General features: G+C 41.1%; 1 protein-coding gene across 2 annotated transcripts in view; it reads left to right on the forward strand.

Annotated features, from left to right (window-relative positions):
• CNKSR3 (CNKSR family member 3) overlaps positions 1–16383 on the forward strand; it is an 83276-nt gene extending 66893 nt beyond the window's left edge. For both annotated transcript variants that reach the window (XM_072995079.2, XM_072995083.2), the window contains 5 exons: positions 1335–1481; positions 7329–7453; positions 9582–9793; positions 11135–11224; positions 14414–16383. In XM_072995079.2, coding sequence (XP_072851180.2) covers positions 1335–1481; positions 7329–7453; positions 9582–9793; positions 11135–11224; positions 14414–14712 — 873 coding nt within the window. In that variant the 3' untranslated portion in view covers positions 14713–16383. The remainder of the gene's footprint in view (positions 1–1334; positions 1482–7328; positions 7454–9581; positions 9794–11134; positions 11225–14413) is intronic.
• The last annotated feature ends 8662 nt before the right edge of the window (positions 16384–25045 follow it).

Genomic DNA, 25045 nt, shown 5'->3' on the forward strand with positions numbered 1-25045 from the left:
TAAGGCAATGTGGTTCTGACCTAAGAATATTTATAGACCATTAGATGTTTTATAGTCCTATCCAAATTAAAGTTTACTAATGAAGAAGGGAGTGTGGAGTGTGTTTGTGCATGTATGTGTTTTGTGACAAAATGCAGATCTCTGGAAACAGGACTAGGATCCATCTCCAGTTAAATCAGGCACAAGGTGATGGGGAAGAATCTCTGCCTGACAGAAGGGATGTGCATTTCCGTCTCCCTTGACACATGCATCTGGCAGCTACTTCAGTGTTGACCTCTTTGCCACCTTAAGCACTTTACAATGTTTGGTGCAGAAGCAGAACCTGTTGCCCAGTGTTGCTCATTTGTTCAGCCCAAGATGTTTTAGGACCGAGATAACGACAGCTGTTCTCTGTGCCTACAGTTTCTGAGGGTGAAAATACATGGAACTTGTGGTTTTGATAGGTTGAACTCTTACTGCTATTGAGAGACTTTACTGGTCAGCAAGCACAGCTGCTGCTTTTGAGGAATGTGGGCAATCAGTCCCATTAAGTGGAGGGGCTCTGCTTTGAGGAAGTAGAATTCAACACTTATAGTTTCTCACTGTCAATCATTTTGCAGTCTTTCTCTAAAAAAAAAAAAGAATCCTGCTTCTCAGCTACTGTACATAAGGTTGCATATAGCATACAGGAAGCATAAAAGCAAACTTTCTTAAAACAAGATGGAAACATATTCATCACCACTGCTGGCCAAATTCTATGTATCCGTTTGCTTTGCCCTGCCCACACCAATTCTTTCTTTTAGCCAAGGCCAAGTGGCTTGATGAAGTCCCTTAGTCACTAGATATGCATCCATTGAAGAGATGGGGATGTGGAACTGGATTCAATGACCAATATTTTCGGCAAGGCTAGTGTGTCTCTCTTACTGATAGAGATGCTAGGCAACCCAGTTTCCTTATCTCCTTATAGGTACAGATACAACCTTGGGATGGGGTGTTTTACAAAAGTAGAATACAGCTTGTCTTAGCATTGTGTGGTGATAAAGAGACTGCAGAGCTGATTTATTATATCTTCTATTTGTGCTCTCAAACTAGGAATGTGAATGATGTGTGAATGATGTCATATTTGTACGTACCATCAGAAAGCTAAGGAGAGCATCCACTAAAACGTTGCACTTGTACCCTTGAACACAAAAAACCCTACCAAAATAAAGACTTAATATGTAGCTGCTAGAAGATGCTCAAACTAATATGTCTATCATGTGAGGTGATGATATAGTGGATATAATGTAATCTCTGACATAATCCAGATCTTGTGTTCATAATTATCCAGTTAAACAATTTTGTTTATTTTGAAGGTGGGTTGGCAGCTGAAAAACCTTGTGAGGAAACTCCGTGAGAATCCTTCTGGAGTTACACTACTGGTGAAGAAACGCCACACAGGATCTTTTAATTTTACTCCTGCCCCACTTAAAAACTTAAGGTGGAAACCACCACTTGTTCAGGTAACTTTCAGTCATATAAAGCTCTGTTTTTGCTTTTAGACCTCTCCTGTTTTATTTGATTATATGCTAGGTGACTATCTCTTTTTTTTGTCTTCTAATGTTGACTATGGTAAGGGGAAATGTAACATAACATCTGCATATTTAAAACTCCACAAGCCCATGGTACCCTAAAACTGCCTACAGAAGAAAGGTGCCCTACACATCTGAGCTAGCTAAAGATTGCAAAACAACCACATGGCACAATCCCCCAAGGGCTGCATGTTTGTGAGGGGGCACAGGGTGGCTATTCTGTGTGTGAGACCAACACCACTGTTTTAGTTTACCTTGGACCATGACATGGCACTTTCCCATAAGCAGCTCTTCTCTTTTTTAAAACATGGAGGAAGATTTTATCCAGTGATTTCTTTCACATTCCACTATATTCTGAAGTGATTTTATCCAGGAAGGACTGGCCTGTGTGCATGTTTCTGTCTGTTCTAATCAGTTTTATGCTGCTTTGGTGGGCCTTGAAGATCTGGAATGCAGGCATTTGTGCACATCAAGTAAGTGCCTTTACAATCTAAACTTGGTGCCCAGATGGGAACCTTAAGGAAGCATTTTAGTTTAAACGTTAGATGCTTGAAAATGGAGGTGGTCTCTCAGGCCTTATCAATTTAGGTCTTTATTAGGTCATACCAGTACCTTAAATTAAACTTCGTAGACAGGAGGGAGCCTATGCTTGTGTGGGATGTCTGTGTAATGTGCATACATGTAAAAACCTGCTCCTGGCTTAAGAACCAAAGGTTACATTTCAGAAGTAATGTATTCTCATAGTTTTGCATAAACAGTGTTATTAAAATAGTTTTTCACCTTCTGTTACTGTGCAGAATGAAAAAAAGACCAATGTATATTGTGACCTCTCCTTCTGCATAAAATTATTTCCCCTTTTTAATATACCAAAAAGAAGTGGGAGGGCAGGAGGGATGATTTTTATGTTGAGGGGGGGGGGAGATATAATCCCTGAAGGAGAACACTGTTGATCGGGACAGATCTGTCCGAGTAAGGCCATTTGGGGCCAAATTGCTTTTAATCTTCTGGGCAGATGAATTCTGAAGTAAATATTTGCTGGGTTGAAAAATGAACGAGGAGGGATTATGTTTGTTTAAAAGAGCAGGGTAACTCAGAGTCTCCTCTGTAGCCTTGCTGAATTGTGCCCCCACCCACCCTAGACCTTGCAGTTGTTGAGATCAGCAAAATTATGGATTCTATGATCCCAAGGGCCGGGAGGGAGAATGTGGAAATGAGAAAAGCATTAATTACTTCAAAGAAATGTTGATTTTGAGGCTGAACAGGTAATGGCATGGGAGGGAGTTAGTTTGATGCCTTCAGGACCTTAAGTAATAAATGAATTGCTGATATACACAGATAGAGTTCTCAGGACTTCTTTATGCACACTCTTCAGCAGTTGCTGCGCAAGTATATACTAACAGGTGCTACCATCATCATTCCTCTGAACAGTGGTATAGATGGATTGAAAGGCTAATATGGACCACAGAGTGAAAGTGGTTCCATGTTGTTATTGTAGTTGTTTAGTCATTTTGCAAAAAAAAAAAAAAAGTAACTTGCCAGCCTGCAGAAACCCATGGGGACATCAGGTAGAGAAGGTGTCAGAAAATGACCAAGTCAAGATCTTTTTTTTTTTTTTAATAGTATTGGAATTTTTTAAAAAAAAATTATTTGGGGAGGATATGGATCAGGTCTTCAAGCAAACTGATGACATACTGTACATTGAAAGTAACATGAGTGGGCAGTTAGGAAAAATGAGTATATCAAGCATGGCAATACTTTTATTTTAACAAAGAAAAGAAAAAAATAATGATCGAAATCCAATTTCTAATGGTGTAGGTCCCAAGCCTCTTCATGGACAGGGAGATGTCAAAGGCTCCAAGGGCATCACCATAACAACCCTGTGGGCTGTAGTATGCTGCTGGGACAGTGAACTTTATTGTTCTTTATAGGTGGTCCCCACTGATCCCCGGTACTCTTCCCAGTCAGTCCCTCTGCCTCCCATGGTGGTTCTTCTTCTTGAGTCAAGACAGTTCCCTTAACTACCCCCTGACTGAGCCAGATGGTGCTGACCCCATAAGTGTCATTTTCTCGGGTCTCCTGAGTATGGAGGCTCAGTTGGCAGAGCTGCTGGCACTTTTTTTTAAATTAACATTTTATTAGTTTTTCAACATATCTACATACAGTTCATGCTTGTTAAACATTGTGTTATATGGGTTGCTTATAATTACTTGTTTTTTTTTTTCGTCTTGGTGTCTTCTTAGTTGTCCCTTCAAGATCTATACCTTTTTTAAGCATTTGAACCACATACAATATTGGCTGCTATCATAATATTGCTCTCATAGTATACAGTGTTCTCAAAATCCTCTAATAAAATACCTAATAAAAGCAATTCTGGTTTCACATCTATATAATTTTGAGGCAGTTTAACCAACCAACTTTGTACTTTATACCAATAATAACTAAATAGGTTCCTAACACATAATTAATGTTATCTAAGCATTTTATATAGATTTTCTTTATCAATCAATCAGACCTTTATTGGCATAGACAAGACAACGTATAAAAGGAAAGTTAAAAGAGGAGTACAGTTTGCTGGTCTTTGTTACACAGGATTGTAACATAGTGTAGAAAGGATGCTACACTCGCAGATACATCCTGTAAAGAGTCACTCAACATAAAATAAACTTTGTCGGCTTCAGAGAGGCCTGATTTGTTTTTTAAAATTGGTTCTAAAAGTTGTAATTGTAATTGTTTAGTCATTTCTATCTCCACATTTTTCTGTCATGTCTATATCAATATCTAATCTAATATATGTTAATTAAGTAACTATTTGTTTTACCTCTTTCTTATGTCTAGCTTCAATTTACCTTAAGAACCATCGTGTTATGCCTTACCCTGATTAGTGATCTCTTATTTCAGTTTGATTCTCTTTTCTAATATATATGTCCCATTACAATTCCAGAAGTTAGGTATATACATGCTTTCAACGTTGAAGGCCACCTTAATATTTTTTTTCCTTTATCTTTCTAAGTCACTCCTCTTGTTTGTCTTTTCCTAATTCTTATTCCTATCTCTCTAAAAATTCTGCCATCCCTTGTACCTTATGAGATCATTTTATGTACTTGGTCTATCTCCAATAGATCTTTCAGCCTATTTTTAATTAAATCTGCTGGTTCTCTCCCCTTATCTTCCCTTAGCACACCTAAGACTCTCCTTGGCTCCAGAGTTAGAATTTGATGTAATACATTTTTTTCTCTGATTTCCTCCAACCCCTCCTTTGGGGGCGGCTTTTATTTTCTTCCATACATCATCCACCACCCTTTCATTTCCTTGTTCATTATTTCCTGTCGACTATAGTCCCTCTTTAACTGGTCATTGAATAATTTCACCTCTTCGTTGTGGGATCTTGCTATTTCTAAAATTGCTTGAAGGGTAGATTTTGTTTCATCCCAAAATGTTCCTTGTTGTAACATTATGTCCCAGATATCAAATAATTGTATTCCAAGTGAATGTTGTCCAGTTGCTCAATGTAATCAGTCCAAATTCATCAGTACTTGCTTCAATAGGTCCATTTTAATAGAGTGATCATCTTTAGGGTTAAACTTGAATCCAGTCTCAGACGTAAAGGGTTTCCCCCGCTTGGAAGCTCAAGGACATTTGCTCACCAAATAGTTCACTCAATGTTTGTATTCGTGGCCTATGTCTTTTGTAACCCAGCCCCAGAAGCGGTCCAAGATACATCCATATGTTTTTATTGGTCCACATAGGTCCACATTATCCAGATATATATTCCAAGATGACTTGTCGTTGTTAGACTTTCCAGGGTTAATTTATCAATGCTTCAATTAGTTCTCAGAAAAAAAGGAGGGTCAAACAGATTCCTAGCTTAAGGCCGACATAGAGTGTTCAAAGTCATTGTTCTGGGCTTTTTGTCAATGCTTAGATAGCCATAACATAACAAGTTTAACTCCCAGAGTTGTTTAGCTAATAATGATTTTAAGAGAAGGATTTCTTAAGTTTCTAACGCCAAAGCAATACCAAACTTCCTTACTTGAAGTATAATTAAATGTCTAATTAGTGTCCAATTTATTTGAATTTCTTTGCGTCTCTTCCCTCTCTCCAGATTCACCGCTGTTCTATAAGTGGTGGGGATAAGAGACACTATTTCTGGGATAGGGATTGTCTCATCCAGGGATAGTCATAAAGCAGTATGGTTGTTAAAATATTTCTCACCCAGTGGTAACAACAATGTTAATTAGCTGATTTATCACTACTCTATTGCCGGCTGCCAACGATTTGCAAGTGAGCTATGGTTTTGCCCACTGGTTGATTGGGGAGTTTCCCGGATCAAAACGGGGCTAACCGTCCCCCCCCCATGATCAACAGGCTTCTCCCCCATTTCACCACCTCTTGGGGGTAGTTTTAACCCCCGGGGTCCCAAACAGGTCGGAATTCAGCCCAGGGGATGGAGCTCCACCCTCTTGCTGTTGTCTCATTGCAGCATCAAGATGGAAGTCTCAACCTAATCAAGATCTTGTGGGATTTCCAGATCCAAACTTGATGGGCACCTTGAACATAACACACCAGACATAGTCGTAATAAAATGAAAACATGTCTGGATCATTGAGATTGCAATTATAGGAGATGCCAGAGTTGAAGCTAAAGAATTGGAAAAACTTAACAAAATATAGATATCTGGCAGTTGAAATATCTCGCTTGTGGATGGAACATACCTCAGTGGTCCCCATAGTCATTGGGCCTTGGGAAATGCCCAACATTAAGGAATATCACACAGTATTATACGCAGTTGCAGATCTCAGAAATAAAACCATTCAGAGCTACAAAAACAGTGCATATACTTAGTTGATATTTCTTTGCTACTTAGGTTTTTGGTTAAAACTTGTATCTGTTAAATAATACTAGTCAATGTTTTTATCATTTTGATTGACTGTGCCTGGTATTGTTGGATTATGATGATAATGATGGTGATGGTAATGATAATACAGCTATAAAGTGTGTGCAAAGCTCAGCATATGCCTCATTTCCTGTGTAAATTGTACAGGGGAGTCACCTCATGGAACCATGGATGGGCAGAAACACAGTATCTGCTTTTTGTGTAGAATTGTATGCCATGATGCTTCAAAATGGAGTCTGAAGCCACATAGGCACAGTGTGATCACCATATGAATGAAAGACCTGCATGATGACACAGCCAAATAATTTGAGAATGTCACATACAAACACATATAACTTCCCTTTCACATTGCTGAGGAAAGTAGCCCCCATTTGATTGCAAGGGAAGTAAAAGGAGGCCCAGAAGTAGGGTTGAACTGCCCACATCTTTAATTGGGAAGCTAGAGATTGAATTGCTGACTGATAAGTTTACCACCCTAGGTTTTAAACTTTTTATTGTAGAAAACTAGTATAAAATGCTGCATTACACAAATGCTTCTGTGTTTCTGCTTTTTTTGCAGGCCCAGTGCAGATTCATATACACAAAGAAAGAGGGGCAGGGGAAATAAAAAAGTGTAAGGCAGTTCCACATATGACGTATTTATTTTACCATGATATATGTGGTGCTTTAAGCTAGTACTTATTTGAAAGCACTATATAGACATTTCATGCACAGAGACACAATAGAGAATCAAAAAGTAAAAGATGTAATCAAATAATTTTTACCAGAAATTCAAGTGGGAGGTTAAAATGAGAAATTCTTTGTCATACCAGTGATGGAAAGGACAAAATACATGGTGTGCTTCATTTTTACTTAAGGATTTCTCTTATGTTTTCTTGCTGCAGACCAGCCCACCCCCAACAACAACCCAGTCACCAGAAAGCACCATGGAAGCTTCCCTGAAGAAAGAGAAGCCAGCTATCCTGGACCTTTATATACCTCCACCACCAGCTATTCCCTATGCTCCTCGGTAGGCTGTTAGCTCCATATTGCTTAATAAAAACATCCTGTGTTGTTCTGCCTGATCAAAATCTGTTCTGTTTTGGGAAAGTTCATATGGTTGTTTTATATCTTCCTCTTCCAGATTCCTTCCATTTACCATCAACTCTTACCATGTAATAGCTGCCTTCCTTCCTCCCCTGCGGCTCAGTATTTAGCCAGCTGCCCTCTTTGCAAAAGTGCTAGCCAAGTGGCCAGTGCACTTGAAGTGGAGCCAGTCCTCTGCTTTGAGCAGCTGGTGCTCCTTCTTAAAAGACTCCCCTCCCTCTTTGTGTACTGTGGACAAGCAGACACAAAGTACAGTACTTTGTGTCTGCTTGTCCTGCCTCCTTTTGTTTAGTGTGAGCTCCTTCATTCCTTCACCTCATGCTGTTGTTGCCTTGCTTGCGCTTCCCTCTCCTTCCTCCTGTGCTTGACTGGCAGGCTTGCTCTGCCTGTGCTAACACTTCAGTTTCCTCTGCCACTCTGTTGTGGGCGCCTCCCTCTTTCCAAAGTACCAGCCTGTTCAGCATGTTTTGAAATAGAGCCAGTCCTCTGCTTAAAAATGCTAGCAGCAAATTGATGAGGGGCCGCTGTGTGTCTGAATGGCACAGCCAAGATAAGATCTGGCATTTTGTCAGCTATCCACAGAGAGCAACAGCAAATTATGCAGACACAGGAACACCAATAGGATTCTGGCCAGTTAGTAATCAGAATATTTTAACTAGAGTGAGATTATAGATGGCAGCCTGTTTCCTTTGAAACTCATGGTAGTTCTTGTCATTGACTATGGGAGGAAAAAGTCCTCATCAGAGGTTAAAGCCACCCTGTTCTTTCAAGATTTTGATGGCTAGTAATTTAAGGCTGCCTTCTCCATTTTTTAAAAACGTTGTTTATTACTACTTTTCTATCCATTTGCAGTCTTAGGCTGTGTACAGCTGGCTGGATAGCTCAGTGACGTGTCCGGCTATGGAGCCAGAGTTTGGGAGTTCAATTCCCCACTGTGCATCCTAGAAGAGCCATCATGTCTGGCCTTGGGCAAGCTGCACAATCCCAGGGCATCCCCAGAAGAAGGGAATGGTAAATCACTTCTGAGTAATCTCTACCTAGAAAATACTGAAAAGGGTATCCATAAGTCAGAATTAACTTGAAAGCACACAATTATTGTTGTCTCAACATGTTCTGAAGTTTTATTTTTACTTTCCATTCAAAACCAGATTGAAAGTATCTTGAATATTGGCTAGTGGAAAAGTTAAATAAAATTGATCAATCTGAATTTGTTATATCTTGTCATAACCAGGCAGGGGTCTGTTTATGTAGAGTTCATGGACTTTCTGTTGTACCGCTCCCATAGGCCCTTGCCAGTGGTCATGCTTCTGGGAGTTAAAATCCCAACATGTGGAGGGCCAGATGTCTTCCACCTCTGCTGTAACCCTTGGCCAGTGACTCTCTTCCCTCTAGCATTATTCAGCCTTACCTCATTTGCTTACCTCAAAGCTTTGTCCCGTCCCAATGTTTCTCTGCCATCCTTTGTCAAGCACTCAGGCTGCTGTCATTCTTTGTTGTGAAATAAACTAATTTTTTATACAAATTTGGCACCCAGAAATACTGTATTCTGTATTGCATGTTATGTTATGCCAATCAAGCAAAACTGCATAAATTCTCTTGGTATGCATAATTGATTGGCAAGCAGGGACTGATTTGCATGATTCATGAGTTTGTTAATAATCCTAAGGAGGAGGAAGGTGAATTGCTGAGCACTTAAAGCTTTGCTCCTGATCACAGAAATCCTATTCAGCTACCTGTCTGGCGTCTGTGGTGGCTCCATTCTTTTATTTACAGATCTTCAGACTTGCTGTCACTTGCAACCATGGGAGGTAGGAAATTGCATTTACACAAACGAGAAAAAGGGTGAGACTCTCAGTTCTAGGGCCAGTACGATGTGTTATGTTTTTCCTGAAACTGTATGAAATTGCACCTTACTAATGTCTTACCTGCCTTTTCTGCTCAGTAATAGCTGAAAACTGCCTTTTCCTCCAAGCTAGGCAAAGGATTGTTCATGAGTACTGGTATTTAACTTCTTTTATGTATACACCTAATCAAATCCAATATCTTTCTAGGGACGAAAAGGGGAGTTTTGTTTATGGAGGAGGCATTAAACCCAAGCAACCCCCACCTGGTTGCAAAGGTGCAGAATCTCCCAATTCTTTCCTGGATCAAGAATGCAGGAGACGAAGATTTACTCTTACTGATTCTGATCCATTGCCTGGTTATCCCATGGATGCAGCAAATATACTGCCAGCAAAGATGAGGGAAAAAACACAGTCATACGGTGAGAAACATCTCTGCATCTATGTGGGAGTGTGAGTGTGTGTGATTTTCCAAAGCGCTGGACAAGAGGTGAGCAGCTTGCGGCCTCTCTGGATTCTTGAACCACAAATCACATTACCCCAAGCCAGCATGAGTAGTGGTGAGGAATAAAGGGACTTGCAGAGAAACAATATCTGAAGGCCCACAAGATGTCCAACCCTACTTTCAGTGACCTCCTCTGATGCCTTTCATGTTAAACATGGAATACTAAGAAACATGGTTTTCTTTGGACTTTTATGTCTAAACCCACTTAGTAGCATTTGTCAAATAAAAGCCCATTGAGTCATCACTTTTTAATGGCTTACTTTGTTTATGCACACAAACATGGACATTCAAAATTTGACTAAGCTAAGATATCAGGAATTGTGTAAGTGATGGCAGTTGTAATGAAATGTCCTGAAGTGCTTACACATTAGAAATGTGTGTGCGTGTACACAGTCGTAAGATTTAAACTGCAGTCATATATGCACTGACCTAGAAGTAAATCCTCCTGAAATTATTAGGACTCTTTCATTGGTAGACATGCAAGAGATTTCTACTTTCCTAGAGTTGAAGGCAGGTGCTACTGATAGACTGTGTCTGCCCTGCAAGCTGTTTTACAGGCTTTGGCCCCACTGCATAGCCCAGATTTTATTTTGGCATGTAGAATCATTAATTGTGGGGGTCCTTTTTTCAGAACTAAAGTGCCTAGAATGTCATTTCTAGTTTTAAAAAGGCCCAGAATCAATCAATCAATCAATCACTGAGATTCCCCCCACCAAACCTGCCCATAATGTCCAAAACCACCTCCCCCAGCTGGCTTCTGGGTGTGTGATTATATAAAAAACAGCAAAAGGATGGAGCAAAGGGCATATAGGCTGAAATCCTGTTGCGCAAATTGGATTATGTCATCAGCTGCAGCTGTGCCACGGCCATTTCAGAGCAGGTAAAAACTTCCCATTCCCCTCAATTCCGAGGATCCCTAAGGATCCCCTTCATCCTGGGGAACCCTATGGGAGCTGTGGAACAGAGTAAGGGAGGGTTTTTAAGCCCCCAAATTGCTGCCACCAGCCCCAGTCTTGCTGGTGGTGATGTTCACAGTTTAGATCCATCCTTATCCCATTCCACAGCTCCTAAGAGTTCTCATTCTGATGCCGCAAGGCACGCTAATGAATGTGAATTAGTCTCTTCCTCTTTTCAATGGTATGTGCAAAAGCATCTCATTATTAATACAGTTGTAGAACCAGCTAATTTGATTTTAACTTGATCTTACCCTTTCACAATAGCATTGCATTCTTAGAATCTTGTTCTCTGTTTCCTTCAGGTAAACCTCGGCCATTGTCCATGCCTGCAGATGGAAACTGGTTGGGAGCAGTAGAACCTTTCTCCAAGCCTCGAGCAGTGGGGAGGAAAGGTAACGAGATCTTGTTTGGGGTGGGGGCTGCTTTTTTAAAGTCCACTCCTGCATTCCTGCCAGAGTTCAGCAAAGTTCCATGTTTGGGGCCACTGTTTCCACACTTGCCTATCCAGCAAAGTTGATGGTGGATACACATTCTGTAGTTTTGCAGGATGTCAAGCATCCACTTCTGCCTTTGCCATGCCTGGGTACCAGAAACTGATAGTGGGGAATCTTCGTTGTTGAAGCACAGCTTTCGGCCTTTATTTTCCTGTTAATGGGTGTCCTGCCTGGAGTCAATAAGGTAGCCTTTGCCTCAGCAGTAGGGTAACCTACCATAAATGTTCAGAAGGCTGTATCAGTTTGTTATTAATTAATTGTGGTCCATCAGGTAGATTCCAACTTCTAGCAATACTCCCAGGGTTTTCTAGGTATAAAGTACTTGGACGTTATTTGCTAGTCCTTCATTGTAGAGGTGCTTTCAGACCATGCAGCTTGTCTGAGGCCACACAGGTGACAGTGCACATAGTCCTTTATACAACACAAGTTCTGGATAATCTTGGCTGATCCCTCTCCCAGGTGAAACAGTGAGGTTTTGAATACCTGGCTTCACAGGGTGCTGAGCTATACCAGCTCTGCTTTTGTTTATGCTGCCCTTCCATCCCTATTATTAGTGTAACTTCCCTGCCTGAGCAGCCAGAACATAAATTTTGTTCCACATACAGTATACAGTGGTGCCTTGTATAACGAGTGCCCCGTTTAACGACGAATCCGCATAGCGATGCGGATTTTGCGATCGCAGAAGCGATCGCATCACGATGTTTCCTATGGGGAAAAATCGCGTTGCGATTTTTCTCCATAGGCCTCATTTCCCCCCAGCTGACCGGCGGCCGCTTCCAAGCGACCGCGGTGGAGGTTTCCCTGGTGGTCGCTCCGAAGCCTGTGCCGCCCAGCTTGGGGGAGAAGGTTCGGAGCGCCTGCGGTGGACACTTCCACATAGGTTGCTCTGAAGCCTGCTTCAGAGCAACCTCCGGGGAATCGTCCACCATGGGCGCTCAGAAGCCAGCACCGCCCAGCTGGGGGGATAAGGTTGGAGCGCCCACAGTGGACGCTTCCCCGGAGGTTGCTCTGAAGCCTGCTTCAGAGCAACCCCTGGGGAAGCGTCCACCGCGGGCGCTCGGAAGCCAGCACCGCCCAGCTGGGGGAAAATGGCCGCCCGCAGCATTTTTGCGCCTTGCTTACCGAGGCGGCAAAAATGGCGGGCGGATGGGGGATTCTTCGCTTACCGGTGAGTTTTTCCCCAATAGGAATGCATTAAACGGAGTTTAATGCGTTTCTATGGGTTCCCCCCCCCCGCGCATAGCAAAGAATCCGGATAGCGACGTTAATCCTGGAATGGATTGTCGTCGCTATGCGGGGCACCACTGTATTATATTCTAAACCAGGCTTCCTCGACTTGGACTCCTCCAGATGTGTTTGACTAAAAGTCCTGCTCTCTCCAGGCTGTATGCTCAATGTCTGTTGTTAATGATGTAAGCCATCGTCTAACACATGTGGAAGGCACCACATTGAGGAATTCTGATCTGAAACTTTGATCAGGACTGGCCGACTGTCCATGGCCAACACCTCACTATCTCAACGTAAAAGACAGTGCCAAGGTATGGAATGTTGGTGGCCTCCATTTCTTCTAATCTGTTCCACCATGTATTTGAAAACAATTAACTTGCTGACCTCTTCATTGGACCTTTTTAGGAGCCTTACATTCAAAAGTGGCTAGTGCTTTATCTGTGTTGTGCTACCACTCTGAGCTGGAGGCAACCAGTTTGGTATAATGAAAAGCAGAACCTAATTTTTGCTCTCTTGCTCTGAGATTATTATTCCTTTGCTTGACATTGTGAGGCAAATTCCGGGTCCTTGTGTGTAGCAATAGTTACCAGAATCTGAGTTGCCTGAGTGTCGGGAGAAGACAACAACATGCACAAAAAAGTATAGCCTTTATTGAGTTTTATTGGGCAAGGAAAGGATTGAATAAGATGAATTGCTGTTTATGGCCCTCCAGAAGTATTGAACATGGTATTTTGGAGTCCTAACTAGTATGACCAGTGATTAACGATTCTGGGAGTTGATTCTCAAACATCTGCAAAGCTGAAGGTCCTCATAACCTGTAGGCATTAAAATAACATTTGGTTACGACTGTTGAGGGACAGGCAGCTTTGGTAAGAGAATGATTCAGAGGGGAGAAACGGTGAGACGAGAAGAGTGCTCCTTACTGACTTCTTACCATTCTACCCTCTCGATGCACAAATTTATTTCTGTAGGTTTTCAGAGGTTGGCTTATGAGAAGGAAAATTGTGGGACCACCCTCTCCATGTTTTTGATCCAAATCAACTCTTCTCAGACTCCCTCCCCCCTTCTCCTAAGAGAACCAAGCATAGGATTAAAGTGCCTACCTTCGTACCTAACTTTTAACTCAGCCCTAAAGATGATCTCTCCTCTTCAGTTTGTGTTGGAGAAATTTGAAAAGAGGGTAAGATCAGGATGCAAATTGTGATAGCATTAGAGAGAGGTTAGGAAATAGAAAATATGCAAGTTTCACTTTCTTCCAGATATTCATTCTTCAAAACTCATTTCCCCCCTACCTGAATAGGAAATCTGCAGATTTTGACTGATCCTTCAACAACTAACTGAAATGAAATTCTCTCCCTTCTGCACCAGTGATAGTCAGTACAGGTGTTCCCAGGATAGAGAGATCAGTGTCGCAGCTGCCTTACAGCCATTAAAGATAAGAAGAATCTTAGGAAAGAGGTGGCAATCACAGAACAGTTCTAAAATGGTTGGATATTCAAGGATTCAAAGCCAGATTTGTGACCATTAACCTTTCAAAATTCTGGTCCTGGATGGCTGAGTCCCTGTTTTGATTTCTTGCACATTCCATTCTAAACAGGAAAAAAAAATCAATTCCTTCCATTCCAAATATGAAGACATCTGTGAATGTTGATAAATTCTTGATAAAAATGAGTTAGAAGGTAATTCTACCTTCCTAGTTCAAGGTGATACCCACCTTCCATGCAGGATAAAGGGGAACACTTGGTGCCATATGAATGTACAAGGAGCATGACTGTGAACATGTCCTCAGGGCATGCCGTGCCTCAGCCTCTGGGGCTTTACCAGTGCGAGGATTTCTGAATCTCCTGTTTTGTGTTACAGGTGAAAATGCTCTCTGCCGGTACTTCAGCAATGAGAGAATCCCACCCATTATTGAAGAAAGTTCCCCACTGCAGCATCAGTTTTCCAGGCCTTTAGCAGAAAGGCAGCTGGTGAGGGGCGCAGACTACATCAGGGGAAGCCGGTGTTTTGTTAATGTGGATCTTCACAACAGTGCAACCATCCCTTTCCAGGAGGATGGAGCCAAAAAGCCACCAGTCACCTCGTCGACAAAATCCTCCTCCGCTGAACCCTCTTTGCTAGTCAGCTGGATCACGAGGCTGAAGCTATTGACTCACTGAATTTATCGACTATATTTGGATTTTTCTGGGCACATGGGAGTGGGGGAGATATTTTACTCAGTGCCTTTTCCTCTTCTCCCTCCCCAGGTCAAATGGCCCTGCTTTATCTACAGAGGTACTTAATAGTTCTGGAGTTTATTTTGTTTTATTTTTGTCCCCTGGTGAAACCTGCTCTTTTCTCACTGTTACTGTCTTAAATTCACTGGAGTCAGAAAGAGGGCTTTATTTGGTTGCCAGGAGTGAGGGTGGGAGTGAGGTATCGCAGGTTGTAGGTTTTCGTCCCTGTCTGCCCAAGGGTGGAAAGGAATTGACTCCCCTGGAGAAACCAATCAGGCTTGAGTGGTTTGGAGGTCGCCAATGTCCTGAAGTCTGCATGACCCACGCAGAATCGGCCTCTGCATTGCAATGAAGGCTGGCAGCCTTCCATTTGCTACAGCACTCTGATGTCATGGTGGATGTGCAAACTATGTAGCACTCAGGAAGAAAAAAAAACACCCAAGCTGCAATCTCGATGAAAAAGAAAGCAGGCAAAGAGGAGACAAACACGTGGCTTCGTTTGTTTGTTTGTTTTTTGTCCTTTTAAACAATGCAGTGGGTACTGCAAGTGACTTCAGATGACAACTCTGAGGAATAAAAGCCAGTTTCTTCCTTCTTTTTTCCCTCTGGACCAACTACGAATATAAACCTATCCAGGTTGATGCTCCAATTGCTCCTTTTTTAGTACAGTTCAGCTATTTTTCCCTGAATTGCTGAAGAACTCATCCAGTTAAGATATGGATTGTTACAACATGCCAAGGAAATGCATCTCTAGTGATAATGGTAAACCTGAATATATCTTTCTGCTTTCTTTTTTCCCCCCTCTTTTTCTTCCTTCAGAGAAGGACAAGAAATTATTAAGACTGAATAGCTGTTAACCAAAGTGTTCTGAAAAGAACCCCTGTGGGCTTTTGGTGCATCCCCAGTGGTTCAAGGTTGAACTGGTTTGATATTACTTGTGCTTTAAAGACTGGCTTGTAATAAATTAACACTTTTATATGACAGGTTTGCTCTCTTGAGACATGGGTAGAAAAGCATGTTTGCCCTTTGTAGAAGCTGAGTTGATTTGTGGAAAGGAGGAACTTGTAAAAATGTGTCAGGATGCTGAGAATTTGTTGTTTTAAAAACAAATGTAGAAAAGATATGTTTTTGTTTTTGAGAGAGAGAGAGAGAGATTCACAAGCAGCATTGCGTTTGAAATAATTTTAAAGTACTAAGATTGTGCTTTTATTTCTCCCCCCCCTTTCTCAACTTCATGCAGTTATTATGTTTCCTCTCCTAGAGAATTGTATTCTAATTAACCAGTGTAAAAAGTTACTAGTCCTCAGTATTCTTCCTTCTTATCTCATTTGGATGGTTTTGTAGTTGCTGGGGACTTATGCATCATTCTGCACTGAAGAAAACAGCAGATTTTACACTGCTGTCCAACAGTATCAGTTTGAACTAAGTGAATTGCTTTGAGCAGTTTATAACAAATGTGGTATAGATCTTTGGAGGTATCTAATCCTAGATATAATGGTAACAGCTTTTTTTAGCTGGGAAAGGCAGGTGTTAATTTATGCAGAAAATGGACAGAGTTTTACCAGGATCTGTGAATTAGCACTAGTTTCTACCATTAAAGAATGTGTATATTTATGACTTGATCTCATCCTATCTTCACAGATGAGAGCCAACAGTAACCTAGCTTGAGTTACTGTTCTTCAAAGCCAACCCTGATATTGGTACTATCCAGTAAATTTCACTTATGCTGCAGTATGCAAAATCTTTCAGATTCATTTTAAGGGGTAAAGATTTATTGAAAGAATTAAAGCTGAGTCCATTTGAAATATCAGTTCTCAGTAAAGATCTAGGCAGACATAGTGGAGTCTGTCTTGCAGAATTCTTACATATTCTGAACCTTTCCAGTAGTGATAACAGTACCTCTGGGCTCTGTATATTTTAACAACCTGGATTGGGGATAAAGCTTGGTTTTCGATCAACATGATAATGTCTCTATTAGAATTGCTACCCTTCTCCATACCTGCTTTTCATTCCTTGAGGCTTAGCCATAATTGCCACAGAAAAATCTACAGAGTCTTGTAATACCTTAAAGGCCAACACATTTTATTTAGCATGAAACTTTATGTACTGCATCCCAACTTGTCGCATTCATGGTGGCTGAAGGATTATGGAATTTCTTGCCCAGAAAAGGAATTTTTCTAGATTCTAGTGACACATATTTGGTACAAATACATCTAGGATTATCTCAGTGTTTCAGAGAGATAACAGAGGCAAAGAAAGGGTAGTGTTCCTAAGATTACAAATACATATGGACACAAATGGCCGAACCAAGGGTTTGTGCCAGTTTTTTTGACTAAAGAGGTGTTCAGTGCTTCCCAGCCCCACCACCTCTGGCGGGTGACCACTTAGACGTAGTGCCCCCAGCTTCCCTGCCCTGCCTCCTTTGGGCACTGCCTCTGAGTGGGTGCCCAGTGGTGGTTGGGATGCTGGAAACTGCTTGACACCCGTTTGGCCAAAAAACAAACTGGCACAAACCAACGATTTGGTGGTTCATGCTCCTCTCTGATTACAAAGCTGAGGGACTGGGGAGTTCGTAATTCAAAAACATAACTTTTCCACATAACCCTTTTTTTTATTCCTGATCTTCAGTTAAGCCAAAGTCTCATGATGAGCCTGATCTACACTTTCAGATGACAAAGTTCCCACAGAATTTGGTGGGTTTCTTGAGGGAAGGCATCACAGTTTACAGAAGGGCATTTCTGTCCCTGGCATCTCCCTCCCCTTGACAAGGCAATAGAGTACAAATTCAAACACACAGAGTTGCAGTGGAAAGCAGATGGCTGTTTGAGCCATCAGTATACAGACTTCTAAATAATTTATTTCAGTGCCTGTCATTCTCTAGTACCCTTCTACAAGGGCCTTTTAGAGAAATCTTTAAAATGGCCTTCCTAGCAAAGGAGGAGGTAGCTGTACATATAACAGGAAAATATAGATTTGATGAAAAACAGTTATGTAGGATTCCTTCAGGCCTATAATTCAAATTAGTACCCTTCAGTGCCTTTTGTGACAAGTTTTGGTATAGTTTCTTGCCCTTTTCAGAAGCACAGAATGCAGGGGGGAAAATGACCTACGTAGGTCCACAGATACAACAACCTCACATAGGCAGTATTCCATTTGCACCAGCAAATACAGTACATGATATGGTCAAAGTTGCTGGAAAGAAGTGTTTCCACCTGAAAAAATAACCAGAGAAAAGATATTGTGGGATTAAGGTATAATATACTTTTCCCCGCAAGTTTTTATATCTGAATAGGGCATGCGTTCTAGTAAACCTAATGGACTCACTGGCTATCTGTGCACTTTAAGATAGCTTGAAAGATTGTAAGCCTATGGCTATACATGGATGCAAAAATACACATTCCTAAATGTATGCTTGAAGCAGGGCAACTACTTCCTCGTAGTGTGGGTATCTAATGGGAAAAACTTGGGGAATAATCAAACCTGTGAGTGATTGAGGAGAGCAGTCACAGTGGCTTACCCACATGGCCAGCACCATCTATCTTTGTGGTGGGGTGCCTGCTGGGTGGGAGTGATCTATGGGATTGGCTGTCCGCACATCGCTGTTCATGTGAGACATTACTTTTGGGTCACTGACTGTATACATATCGAAGAGCTGATGCTGCTACCACAAAATAGGTTGCCCTCTTGAAGAAAATAAGAGAAACTAACTACTAGCAGCAGTAATAATGTCAGATAAAGGAAACTCAGGTTTTCCACCTTTGTAACTAAAAGCATGCTCATGTTTGAACTGGAACTAGATGATGCTACTTCTTTGGGTCATTCTGGTTTCCTATAAAAGTAAAACTGATTCTTCGGATAGGGTCTTGTTTGCCTAAATGTGGAGCACAAGAATCCCCTCACTCCAGCAGGTTTCTCATTACATGACCAATTGTGTGACCCACTCTTTCAACCAGTGTGAAAATGGGAGCCTGTCGCAATGTTTACATGACTGCCCTTGTCGTTTTTAGCCAACTGGATGCTAGTTCATATATCTGACAATATAAAATCGGTGGGGAAACCTTTCCCCTCTAGGTGCTTGCATTAGAACTCTCATAAATCCCTTACTGTTGGCCATGTTCGATGGAGCTTTTGGGAACTGAAATCAAGAACATATGAAGGTCCAATGGTTTCCCACCCTGGAATGAAATGAATTAATAAGCAAGTAAATCCAAGTCTTGCGATTTGGGTGGAATTTCTGGGTACTTGGCAAACAATACAGAAACATCCTACCATGAGATTTGCTCTTATTGCGTCAATGTTAATGAAACACTTTGGTTTCATGTTTGATGTCTCTATCCTAGCATTTAGCATAAAGTACTCCCAAGGCAGCTAACAAAAGGCAATGAAATGCATATTCAAATAACAGCCAAAGCACTAAAGCCAATAAATAAACAACTTCAACTGCAGGAATTAAAACATGAAAGCAAGTATAAAACCATCAGTCAAATGCCGAGCTGAACAAAAGAAGTTTTTTTAAAAATTCACTTAAGTCACCAGTTGGAACTGTTTTGCCTCTGCCATTTCAAGATTCTTCCCCACCTTGGCCAAAGTTAATCAAAATAAAATCACTGCACAGAGGTTTGTAGCTGAACACAGAAAAGCTTTTATCTAAGTTTTGATAAATGCTTGTAATACAAGTTTCTGCAAGTATCACTCCTAGAGATCACTGAATGTATCAAGAAGGATTAAGGTGGGTGCTGCTCAAATTTTCAAGCAATATGAAAACTGGCAGGGCTTGCTCTACCACTACTGCAGAGCCGCCTCAGAGATATTGGCTATGTAATAACTGCATTACGGGCATGAAGAGTTCATGCGACTTTTTATTGCAAAAAGTAAAGTTGCTTCTTCAGCCTCTGGCACTATGTTACCACATACCGTACTTTGACTTGGGGTAGGGTCAAGACAGTGCAATCTGCTGTTGTACCTGAAGCAACAGGTTGTCTTGAGGTTGGGCAGTGCTATTATCGGTGCTACAATTTGTGCTAAAAGCAAGAGGTTCAATATCTCTTGACTCCCACATTTTGAATTTTGAGCCACAGGATATAAACATGATTATCCTAATTTTCATTGCTCATCAAGGTGATGGCAGAGTTAGGATTAGAGGAATTAGGGTCAGTCAGACCATAGGCATAGGCCCACCTAGTCCAGCATTCCAGACCCATAGTGGTCAGCCAGCTGTTTCCATAGGAATCCCACAAGCAGGACATGAGTGCAGGATGTCATATTTATGAGCAGTCAGAACACAGAGTCATACTGCCGCTGATAACCGAGGTGGTTAGATGGCCATCACAACCAGTTTCTAGCTCTTTGGACTGCAAAGAGACGTTCAGAAGGCTTGCACGGATGGCTGGGGTGCGCTTGCAGGTGGGGGGAGTGCTCACGCGCATGCCTGGATGCGGGGCACACTCGGGTGGGGAGCAGGGCACCTGTGCGTGCGGGTGGGTGAGCTGTGCATCGGGGGCGTGCGTGCGGGGGACGGGAGATGTGTCTCCGTGGCCTGGTCCTCCCAAGGCTATGGCAACTGGGGGTCAGGACCCCTGCTTAAGAGGACTAAAAATGACAGGGTAAAAATGTGTGTGACAGACCATACAAATATAATGAATACTGTTTTCTGCTTTTGGTACAAAATTTGTTCATGGATTTTACTTCTATATTACAGCCCTGTGTTTATTCTCAGTGTTTACCACATCACTTTCTTGTGCTGAGCAGAATACTACCAAAGTGTTTGAGTAGCAAAAACAGATTCTGGAAACAGCTGCTGAAGTACCTCACAAAATTGAAAAGGCTCTGCAGTTTGTGAGCTGGAACTTGGGTTATAGTTCCTGAAGAGCCCTCAAAGTGAGGTGCCTCCCATCTCCCATCTGTGTATTTTTTTTTTCTAAACATGCAAGTATATTATTCAAACTGGAGTTTTTTCAATTAAATTTGGAGATGTCTTTGATGTAATGCAAGTTTCAATGTTCTGAAACTTGTGTTACAGTTAATAGAAAAGCCCTTCCTAAAGGAAAAATAGCTGGCTGGATAGGTCAATGAATTACTGTAGGTATTTGGCTGTAGAAGCCAGAGGTTAGGAGTTCACTTCCCCACTGTGCCTCCTGTGGGTAAAGCCAGCCTGTGTAGCCTTGGGCAAGCTGCGCAGCCCCAGAACACCCCCAGAAGAAGGGAATAGTAAACCACTCCTGAGTATTCCCTTCCTTGAAAACCCAGAAAAGGGTTGCCATAAATCAGAATTGACTTGACAGCACATGATTACTATTATTGAAGGAAAATTATGAATTGATAATTTGACCTCAGTGTATAATAATTTCTTATTATTTATCCTCCTGGGGGAGATTGTTTTTGTGCCAGTCATATGAGGAGTAAATAATCTGAGTTGAGTGTTTTGAGTTGGCCTTGGGCACTTTTTTTTCATCCACAGTGAATGGAAGGAGGAAGGTTCCTTTACCGGCTGTACTTTTAAAAAACTTTGCTTTTGAAATATGAAGTCTGGTCTTGCCTATTTTATTGGGAATCTCTTGTGAATGAGGCCTCATCTGAAAAGAAATATGCACGCATGGAGAACATGTGAGCCTTCTGATTTTCAGGTTGAAACTCCCATCTGCCTTAGCCAGCATAGCTCAGTAATGAGGGATGATGAGCATTGTAGTCCAGCCACATTTGGAGGACCACAGATTCCCCAATCCCTGCCTTTGTTCTCCCGATATATAATGCAAAGTGAACTTGACAGTGAAGAGTAACATTGCGCTAGGTGCAACACACTTCTTAGCATCCAGAGATTGTATCTGAGTTCATTGGGAGCCTGGTGGGCAGCACCTAGAATTGCAACTTTGAGAGCACTGCAGAAACTCTCCTGATAGCAATGTTTGCAGCAGCTAGGAAAGTAAACGGGGACACTGGCAGTAGGAGGACACATCTGGACTGGCAGAATCTGGAGGCTTCTCTTACTCTTTGCAAAGGAGAAGGTACACTGAGTTCTGATGGGTATGGGAAAGCAAGTTGTTTTGGAAAGATGTGTTCACCCTAGATCACTTCTAGCTAGCAACAGCAATTTTGTGTCAATGTGTTCTTTGTCTCGGAAACGAATGAATAATCTGCTTTCCTTTCGGTAACCAAGATTTAAAAGCAATATTCTATATAGGCCCAGGTAGGGAATGAAAGATGTCAAACATTCTGCCAAGTCAGGAAACAGATGGTAGAAATGGAAAGCTTTACTCTTCTAAATGGAAACAAAACAGTTTTCTCCCAACGCTTGAGTGTTTTTCTATTGCCAAGAGTCAGCTTCTAAAATGAAGGTGTCTAAAAAGAGACAGAGAAATGTAACTTCCAAAGCTGCTTCTGGGTAGGCATATACATGGAAATCAGCACTCCTCACTTGAAAACTGGACTCTGAGAGAAAAACCAAAGCAGACTAAATACTAATGGTTTGTTACTCCTTCCACTCACTTACACACACACACACACACTCTCTCTCTCTGAAAATCTCTCAAAGATATGTCTGTTCTGGCTAGGAAGTATTAATACCATTAGCAGTAAATTGGCTAACCAGCACAGTTGAAATCAGTTTAGTTCCTGCCAGCAGACTGTATACATGTACATGATTGCTCAGGTTTTCATGAAGAGTGCAATTTAAAGAGATTTCTGAATGTGACCTCTGTTATTTTGTGCTGCACAACTGGACTAAGCTGTCTGCTTTATCTGAAAAGCTAAGTATCAACAGTGTAAAAAAAGGTGGCTTTCAAAATCTATTCCTGGAATCCTTTTGAAGCGTATCTTGGTTTGTCAGGACTATTAAAGTTAGGCAGGTTTCCTTCAAAACGGCTTCCCCACAATAGCTGATCATGGTCTGCAATTTATGTCTGTAAGGGGTATTGCTTAATTTCAGTTCATGCAGGATGCTGAGGAGCCTCAAGACGGCATCTAAACAAACTATAACCCCAGAATCCTTTACAGCATCTGAGTGTTTGTTGCCTTCTTCATAAGAAATCTTTCCATGATGGAAAGAATTCCTTGAACACAGAAAGTTGAGAAGCGGCTGTCATGTGGATTTAAAGTATGACCTGCACATTAACTTTTGTCAGAGCTTGGAACATAATTAAACAAACAAATTTATTTGTTATGTGTTGGCCATTGCTGTTTTAAGTTCCTTGTAAATATATATAACAACCAGTAGCTATAGAGAGAGCGAGCTACTGAATAGTTAAAGATTACTGTGCAGGGTATATATATAGATTAAAGATTACTGTGCTAATATATATTAGCACATATATACACCACTTAGCACAGTAATCTTTAAATATATATATTTAAAGACCCCCAAACCCTGCAAAATGATCTTTGAAAAGCATTGTCTTAATTAGCAATATTTTTAGTTAATTAGTATGTTTAGTCACAAGATAAGACAATAGTTTTCAAAGATCATTTTGCAGGGTTTGGGGGTCTTTTTATTTTCTTTTTAAAGTGCTTTTTAAAAAATAAAGGTACTGAAAGGTAGTATAATAATATTACCACTTAGCACAGTAATCTTTAAATAACCAGTAATCTTTATACTACTACTACTAATGATGATGATGATGATGCTAATGCTACTAATGCTGCTGCTGCTGCTGCTGCTGCTGCTGCTGCTGCTGCTACTACTACTACTACTACTACTACTAATACTAATACTAATACTAATAATACTAATACTAATACTAATACTAATACTAATAATAATAATAATAATAATAATAATAATAATAATAATAATAATAATAATAATAATAATAATAATAATAATAATAATAATAATAATAATAATAATATGCTCTCATTATCCCTGCAACCACCCTCAGTATTACAGCTAACAGTGCTACCTATAACAGTATCTTTCAGCTTTTGTTGTTGTTGTTCTATTGAGACTTATACTGTAGCTCAGCACTGTAACAATCCTTATTCTGTTTCAGCAGGAACTGCAGAACATTTCTATGGAAAAAATCTCACTGGTTTCCCAAATGGTACTGCTTCTGTTTGTCTGTGTGTGTTCAGGTGGAACTGACTTACATAGTTACCTTAATAGGACTTTTCTGTTAAGGAAAGTGAGATATTTAAGGAGTGGTTTTGCCAGTTCCACTCTCCCAGTGAGTTTCCATGGCTGAGCAGGGATTCAAACCCTGTTCACCAGAGTTCTCTACCCACTACCCTCCACTTCGAATGCTTCTGTTTGCTTCTCTAGTTTAGCACTTTGTTTCAGTGGCAGGAGAGCTCTAACATAAGCAGAGGAAGCCATGTCTTAATATTTAATCCAGTGTGACTCCTTAACCACCTACGCTGCCGTGACATTGGTTTTAAAAATAGAAGGCTGCTGACTACAGAGAAGGGGGTGGTGGAGAGAGAGTTCCAAACTTGACTTTGAAAGGAATGTAACAATCACTCATTCTTTTGTGTTTAGGTAGGAGACTTGGTCAGCCCTGAAACATTAGTCAGCCTTACACCGTTGTTCCTGAGGAGGAGACAAGGAGCTACATTTGTACATTAGAGATGTTTGAGAAATTAAATAGAGAAACTGCCCTTCCTCATTTAGTTTGGCCTTTTCTGGGAATTTACTGAGTCACTAAGTTGTGATTAGTTTATTAAAAAGACAAAAGGCAGAAACAAGGAATACTCCCCCTGCTGATTCGTGTTGATAAGAGAATGGTGAAAATCTTGAACATTTTGTGTAAAAATGTCTTTTAAATGTGACTTTTGAAAATAACTAGCTGTTACTTAATTACTAACTACTACCTATATAAGCAGGGCATGGAACATGGTTTAGTAATTGTATATTAGTTATATACAATAACTTTTAAGAGCATCTTTTAAGCACTGCTTGTTTTAATGTATTCTCGAAGGCTTTCACGGCTGGGATCTGATGGTTGTTGTGGGTTTTTCGGGTTCTTTAGCCGGCATCTTCAGAGGACTGGAGTAGGAACTCCAGAGCATGGACAGAGTTCCTACTCCAGTCCTCTGAAGATGCCGGCCACAGAGACTGGCAAAACGTCAGGAAGAACAACCTTCAGAACACAGCCAAAGAGCCCGAAAAACCCACAACAACCACCATTTGTTTGTATACTGCCCATCTATTGGGAAGCCACTACTCTGGACCATTCACAACCAGTAAAAGAGCTCCTAAGCCCCATCCCCAAATGAAGAGCACTGTGTGGCTTTATCTATGACTTGAAGAATCGCACTCATGGGTAGTGGAGCTTGTCACTTGCAAAAT

The sequence above is a fragment of the Pogona vitticeps genome, chromosome 1 (assembly GCF_051106095.1).
Source record: "Pogona vitticeps strain Pit_001003342236 chromosome 1, PviZW2.1, whole genome shotgun sequence".
In the NCBI taxonomy this organism is placed as follows: Eukaryota; Metazoa; Chordata; class Lepidosauria; order Squamata; family Agamidae; genus Pogona; species Pogona vitticeps.